Below are 8,054 nucleotides of genomic sequence, written 5' to 3'. Positions count from 1 at the left end.
CACAGATGTTGAATTTCAGAGATGGGTGAAGACGACTCCATCAGATAATAATCATGATGTTATTTGCTGGGTTGGAGATCCTGGTATTCTGCCTGAAGTGCTCTCGGATAAACCATCTGATGGCACGATGATTATTCTCACGGAGGCCATCATCGGCTTCATCTGGTGTGCCATCTGGGCTAGGAGTGATTAGCACATAGCCACCGTTCTTTATAAGCTGCTCCAAGATAGAATCCTTGGGCTTGAGGACCATCTCCAACTCGACACCGAATCGCAGCTGTTCGGGCATGTTGACTGGCTGATCGATGCGTGTAACCTGGTGAGATTGTTAGCTTGAAGCACTTCTGGTCCAGATGCAGAGTAGGTGGATGGATGTTGGTTTAACAACATCCACATCGCGCCGCGTGCCGCCCGATACTGTACCTTGGATGCCCACTACCTACCTAAGGTAGGTACCTAAACTATGTACCTCCTTAGGTAAACTCAAAACAGGCGCATGTACCTATGTACACAGCGCCAGTAGCAAAGTCACATAGACAGCCAGGTACCTACCTATGTACCTATCTCCGAAAGAACCTGGAGGCCCGTTTATTGGTGAAGTAGCGTCTATAAAGCCTAGGTTGGTATCTGGTGCCTTCTGCCTCCTGTCTAGAGGGCATCTAACTTCCAAGGTTTTCTAGCTGCAAACCTGGAAGGTGTCATTATTTCCCACCGAAGTTGTCATTATTTCGAATTTGTCGTTCCTTTGCACCAAAAGTGTCATTATTTTGCATATAAGCTGCCATTATCTCGCACTGACACTGCCCTCTTCTCTCCTGCCTTCTCTCCCTTTGTCGTGGTTGAAGCCATCCCATCATCAGGCACAAACACGAGCCATGGCCGACAACATAGAGGAGTTTGATCCTACGATTGCGAGAGTGTGGGCAGCTCACGAGCGCAGTTGCCAGATCCAGAAAGCAACCGACAGACTACAGCAAGTGGCGATGGCAGTTCGCGATCCCAATGCCAATACAACGACTGCCAGTACTGCCGGTACTGCTAGTACTGATGATGGCGATGCCAATTTTGCCACCACACGAGGGATATGGGCGCCTCCGGTATACGACTATGAGCTTCCGATCAAATCCTTCGGGCATCTGATGAGGACCTACGGCAGCAGATATACCCTCATCTTCACCGAGTCAAGCGTACTGAAGCCCTATATCCCAATCACCCAGACCCCGAGCTTGACATCGAGCTTGACCCCGAGCTTGACCCCGGGATTGATGGTCCCCTGGATCATCGAAGCCCCCCTGAACTCGATCGAGATCCTCGAGGCAATCCTCAAGCCGTCACATCCTTTCAAGATTTACACGGCTCACCATTTCCACCGCGGCTGCACTCAGACGCCTAGAGGCATGGTGCCGCTTGCCAGGACACAAAGGCTGCACGCCGAGTACAGCCGACTCCAGGGTCGACTGGAGAGCGATCGTGATATTTCCTTCATCTGCATTCCCCGTTCCGCCGTCTCCATCATCAAGGAACGACTCTTTGGGGTGTTCACGCCGGTCGTATTACATTACATCTCCATTCCTTGGTCGCTGGGCGGCACGCACCGGGCCCTGGTGAGCCCATGGGCAATGGTGCTACACAACAAGCCTTGGGAAGTGGACGGGGTGTTCCACACGTACGAGGATCGTCTGGAGGGTCTCCTCGGCAAGATAGGAATATCAGATGTCCGGTTTAAACGCAGTTTGCTGGAGCACGGGACAACGCCGATGCCAGAGTGCTTGTGGGACTGGTATGCCGGGCGGGCGGGCACGACTGCAGCGTTGCCGTATTTTGCGTCGACGGAGGAGGTGGAAAGAAACCGGAGAGAGTTCAACGAGTCCGTGCAAAACGAAGAGTCCCATCAGGGCCATGCAGGCCTGATAGCTTCGTGCTGTCTTCCAACAGCCGAGGGAAAATGGAAGAAGACGATGTAGTGTGAACAGGGGTTTCCATCACGGTGCCGTCGTCCGTTGGATGCATCAACGAGAAGGCAGGACCACCGTGCTTTCGTGAGCTGAAAAGATCTTCCCTCGGAGTACTGAAACAGGATAGCAGGCAGGGCCTACCTACTAGCCAATACCAATTCTATGTATCACGTAAAATGAGGCCTTCAAGGCAGTAGAATGTAGGCAAATCGTCAATTGGGTCAACCATAATAATTCCAAGTCTCTAGAACTAAGGAAATCGTGCAAGGTGAAGTGAGTAGTAGCGAAATGAGTCACCTGAACTTCATCAGGGCTAGACCATTGTCCCCCAACTCAATACCACCGGGGCCGAATCCGAATAACTGTAAAATGATTTGATGTTCTCTATTGCCGCCATAGTCCGGCGCTTCTAATGGGGAACGCAATGAAGACAGCATGCTTCACGAGAGCCGGTTCCAGGAGAATTGTGCTTCTGGAAGCACAAGACAACTGACCCCAAGCACCTTTTTCAAATACTGAGAATAGAAGGGAGGATGCAAGAAAAGGAGGCAGCGTAGGTCACAGTGGAAGGATATCAGTTTGACAGTTAGAGAATGAGCGAACGAGAGAATTAACATGCCCTACCCTGGGCCTAGCCTGGAGGTAGATACCTAGTCTAATGCTCGTTTCTATTGGCTCAGAAAGTTTTAAGCACCTCCTTGAGCACGCAGCAGGAATACTAAAGAGCCTACGTCGTGGTCGTACCTTCCCATGCTTGTCCTGTTAGGTTAGTGGTGGTACTTGTAGTGGTGCAAGGAATCCTGCCCAAGATCTGAATTATTGCTTCAAACATCTCCAACCAGCGCTCGCTATATATGGTGACAAGACCCCACGCTCCCACTATAGATTCAATACTATAACTAACCTATTTTGTCTTGCCTTGCAGACTACGCACAATCAACAAGTAAGTAGCATCTCAGCCTAAATATTGGGCGCACGCCTGGAATTACTGAGGCTCTGTAGCTAACAATATATCAAGACACAAGGAACAACACCGGTAAGTCCACAGAGCTGCCCAATCTAATGCTTTAGATGACCTCGCCCTTATACAGCAAGCAAGTAACAAGTAAGTCGGTCTTCACGGACATAACCAATGCTAAACTATGTGAGTACTGACTTATGCCGTTCTCTGAAGTGGCGCCAACCAAGCCCGGTACGTATGATTAGAGAAATCAGTCGAAGCTGGAGGGACTCATGACTAACGCATCTATATCGGTGAAAAGAGAAGCCCAAGAAGCAGAGTGATCCTATCTACAAACTCGCTTTACGACGGGTGAGAGTACGTTCTAACACTCATCCTAGAGAACGCGAAAGTCAACAGTCAGCAGCCATACTTAGTGCCCAACGAAGTATCATGACTGACATCAATCTCTCCTTCAAGAAGACAATCGTGTCAAGAAGCGTCGGTACAACCTTTCGCTTGTCTAGTCGAGAATGTGACACTGACTTAGACGATAGCGGCCGACAACATAAGACATAGTTCGTCTCGGCTGTAAAAGCCTCAACTGACAAACGTCTTGAAGTGTATCCACTGTGGCAAGCCGGGCCACACCCCGGCCAAGTGCTGGCTTCGACCAGCGGTAAGTACAATAGCTGCATCTCACGCCATTCCAGGTTTGATGAGTTGCTAATCACCGACATAGAACCAAGGAGAGGTAAGTACTCGAACAGAGGAAGGCTTTGAGAATCGTGGTGACTAAGTAATTCCATCTATCTGTTCAGGCTCCAGTCACCGAGGTATGTACTCAGTATCCGTGATAAGCAAAGCAACTTCGACTAATTTGCGCGCAGAACTCCGCCCGAGTACATTACAGTCAGATATATCTGTATTATAACTTAACTGACTTATTTTGTCTCAAGTTCTGGCGCAATAAGCGCAACGTTACTGGCACCTTTATCATCTACTGATTTAGACTAGTTGTCTTGGCTAACAAGCCTTAGAACAACCTGGCCATGGCCAACGTAAGTTTTCCTAGTGTCTTCGAGGCATTGTAGCAGTAAAGTGCCGAAAGTCTGACAAGGCTGGTAAACTCGTCAGATCAAGCTGAACGAGATCTCGGTGGGTGACAGCACAGCTACATAGCTATGGCTATAGATACTAACACATTGTCAGGCTCTTCAGGCCGAGCACGACGTGAGCCTGAATTACCGCTATTTACACTTCTATGAGGAATACTGACATAGGAATGCGAACTTCAGAAACTATGCAAGGAGGCCGCCGTAAGTTGTCTATACCTTAAGAGTATTATGGGATTTTCTGTCTAACTTTGTCGGTTTTGAAGGATTGTGAGAAGAAGGCACTGGTACGTTAATAGCACTTTTACTCGTGAGCTATACTGATTTGTTATGTTTCAGGCCGCTGTCGAGAATGGCGTCGTAAGAGACCATCTATCTACTATTCTGACCATATGAACGAAGACTGAAGCCTGATAACTTATAGAATAACAACAACGCCACCACGGTAAGCCCGCAGACGTTCTGTGTCTGGACGATTACTGACATGTAGTTAGACCAAGTACCAGCAATTTGTAAGCGGGCTTGATGGCTCCCAACTTCAGCTTAGCATTCGCTAACACAGGAGGTTTAATCAGTTGGCCGAGTAAACCGAACCGTAAGTGGAGACAGCATATTCGGTTAGGCCATAATGACAGATTGAAGATAACAATAAGCAGAGATGGCGAGGAGGACCAGCGCTTTTTGGGGTCTGTAAGTAGTGCCTCGCATTGGCTGTTACGGTTCTACTGCTAACGAAACGCGATTAGTTATGTCTTATAACAAACGACGCGGTCAGTAGCTCATTGCTCGTTTGGTGTTATCGATTGGCCAATCTCAATGACTAACATATATATGACTTTTACAGGCTTGAGACAATTAGGAAGTGTAAGCAACCGCGCTTGGAGTAGCCCTTTCCATGAATGCTAACACTGGTTAGAGGGTAGACTAATACTATGGGCTAAGCCCCTTAGAAAGATATGTCAATAACACAAACCTTCCCTTTTTTCAGCGACTTGTAGACTATCGTGTCATTCGTCTCTCTATGTGAAGGCTATGAACATGAACTCTACACTGTATTAAAAAACAACTACTATTATAGAATGCTGCTTTTCGTGTAGACGAACCTCCTCTTGATAGTATATGGGTTCGAGAGCCATATCATCTGCTTGCCAAGCCCCTGCTTGTCTTGATCGAACGATTGCCATCTTGGCACCTTCTCGCAATGTAGTGCTCGTTAGCTTGACTGTCAACTCCCGGAGATACAGTCATAGGCATAATGAGCCCCGCCTCCAGTCAGCGTGCGGACTTGCTCCGGCCAATCGATATCATGGTAGTCGACAAGATGATCGTAGCTATAAGGCTCTGTTTTTAGGAGATTAAATCGTGCTGGGCTTGCCGCGCCAATAAGCACGAAACGTCTTCCGCTCCCTTTCAAACTATGACGGACAAGCTGGGCGGCGAATAAGCCGACGGAAGTCGTTGCACCATAAATAAAGAAGAAAAGCGGTTCGCCCATCCCAGAAGGGACATTGGGATTCGTCACGCTGACCTCTACCCTTCTAGTCTCTGACGATTGCCAACTGAAAGGGGCATCGAGCCCTAGTCGGTAGAAGATAGCCTGCGCAGCTGTAAGACCACACAAATTGATCGTAGCGGCTTCCTCGAAAGAAATGGAGTCAGGGAACTTCCAAACCAGGCTCGTGGGGCAAACAAGATATTCTGCAAAGGCGCCTGGTCGTTCGTTGGCGCTGCTTGCACCTTGAAGAAATCCGGCAACTCTCATCCCCTTTGGGAAACTTCAGTCGTGACTCGACTCCACGACACCGGCGAAGTCACTGCCAACGACTCGTCCAGTCCGACCAAGAGGATACTTAGTGTAAAGGGCGTCAACAGGATTTAGAGCGACCGCTCGAACACGCACGAGAATTTCCCCGGCGGCTGGTTGGGGAATGAGTACTTCCTTAACCTCCGCCGCTCTCCTTTCTGCGTCAAGAATTAAGGCTTTCATATTTGCGGTTGGCTTTACATTCTCATCAGACATGGAACTTCAACCGCTATATATAACAAATACACCTCTGCTTGTGATGGGCGTGACAGTGCATGTCTTTCTGACGACGTACATTCGATGGTGTCGTTCAAAAGGCGTCCGTGCTGAGTAATCGGACTTCTCATTATTAACACAGAGTAAGATGCTTTCCACAGCTTGCTTTATCCCATTTTCTTCTCCCTTACTCAGCCAGTGCTCATGCTGCTTTATTCTATGTAGGAAATGCAGCACATGCGCAGTGGACGAGCAGTGGGCAGGCTTGATGTCTTGAAAATGACGATGTTGACGAGTTACAATTTGGCTCCTATGGGTCAGGCTGCAAACTAAGGATACAGTCGGCATACAGGATGACTATCATCAGGAGTCTAACTCATTAAACATGGTGTGATTTCTCAAGATCACTTAACATGCCCTACTATAAAGTTGGGGAGAGCAGAGTCGACAGGCCCTCAACTCATTATGACGCTCCTCATCACTACCATGAGCTTTGATTCCACGGAACGGCCGATGCGGCTCTCGAGGCATTCTTGATAGAAAGTAGGCTCTGCTTCTAACATTCCCTGGTGCATATTCCACAGGGGCATGTTAGTCTTATTTAGAACGGGGCTGTACACCGAGTCGCCAAGAAACACCACAGAGACGGCGCTACAACGTAGTGGGGATGTCCTCAGGGTGTTGTTACTCCACTAATGAGGCAGGGCTATTTAGTCACGGAATAGCTGAAAACGAGGCAAAGAGGGAGCCCAGTTGATTATGTCGACACACTGGCCATGGGGTACTAGAGAGAACTATTAGTTACTGAGATCTCAGCCAAGCAAGTCGCTCATCAGCTGTACAACCTAAAGACTCAACCTCGTCGTCAAGCAATACACAAATCTTGCAATATGGGCCGACGCCGAAACAGCCCTCGGGTGGGAGCGGAATTCTTTCGATGCATCCTTGCATTTTCCTTGTTCGCGATGCTGGTCTACGTCGCAGTCGCACCGCACGAGATGGTTAAAGTGAAAGGAGAGATTGTGACAGTTTCTTTCGCGGCTTTCACCTTGGCCGTCCAACTCTACGTTATTTTCTCAATGTGCTACCCCTTCCCCTACGCCATTAAGCCTTTAATTATTTTGGACGCATTCTGCGGCATATGCTGGTGCGCTTCCATCGCCGTGCTGTCATATTGGGATCGCCAAGTGGTTTATACGCCACGCGAGGGCGACCCAGGTTGGTGGTTCGAGTGTGCGAGTGCTTCCAAATGGGAAGACACCATATCGATAACTGCGGATGGCGATTATGTGCATTACATCAACATCGTATGGTGCGAGGTGGACGTCAACGGGCACTTTCGCTTAATCGGTAATAGTCGTGCGCGCGAACAACTTCGTGTGATGATCGCAGTATCCACTGCATCTCTGTTCCTTGCAGGGGTGATTGTCCTATGGACGGTACGAAGGGGGAAGACTCTAGGGTTGATTGGAGATCGCAGAACAGACCTGGAGACTCACGCAGGTGCTGCAAGTGACACTTCATCGTCTTGGTCGCGGTGAGGAGCACTCAACTTTTACATCCTACGAACATACCAAAACAAAAATATCTCTCATCCCTACCTTAATAGTTGACTTGTGAAAACGGTTCTGCAGGCCTTTTCGAGAACAACTCGGGGCACCGGACCTTTCATGCCTTGTCATCTTATAGACTTCTACTGGCGTTGATGAGCGCTTGATAAGTCGGTCTGATATATTGTTAGAAGATTTCCGCATTGGATAGGGATGTTGCGACTTGACACCTAATCCCACCAACGCTAGGAACTTCAATCGACATCGCATACAAAAAATTCAGCCTCTAAAGGGAGAGAGAGATATACGGTGGAGTAATTGCAAACAGAAGCCTAAAGTTCTGAAGGGAAATCCGAAAGAGACCCAGCACACATCGCTCAGTCTTGAACAGCCAAGAAGCCGGGCAAGTATGCCACATAGCGGCTGAGATTTATTGATAGTATATTCATGACTCGAGGAAGTCAATGAGGTCCT

At 48.6% G+C, this 8,054-nt stretch overlaps 1 protein-coding gene across 1 annotated transcript; it reads right to left on the bottom strand.

Moving 5' to 3' along the window:
• Positions 1–40: 40 nt before the first annotated feature.
• On the bottom strand, positions 41–289 carry UCRPA7_4623 (hypothetical protein; the record flags this gene model as incomplete). The annotated part of the gene is made up of 1 exon (XM_007917174.1): positions 41–289. One exon carries the CDS (start codon positions 287–289, stop codon positions 41–43), a length of 249 nt encoding a protein of 82 aa, XP_007915365.1.
• Positions 290–8,054: the final 7,765 nt, after the last annotated feature.

This window comes from Phaeoacremonium minimum (genome assembly GCF_000392275.1).
Source record: "Phaeoacremonium minimum UCRPA7 unplaced genomic scaffold PA7_03_scaffold_359, whole genome shotgun sequence".
Taxonomy (NCBI): Eukaryota; Fungi; Ascomycota; class Sordariomycetes; order Togniniales; family Togniniaceae; genus Phaeoacremonium; species Phaeoacremonium minimum.
The sequence above is the reverse complement of the archived record's forward strand: the minus strand, read 5'-3'. Positions and strand labels throughout refer to the sequence as shown.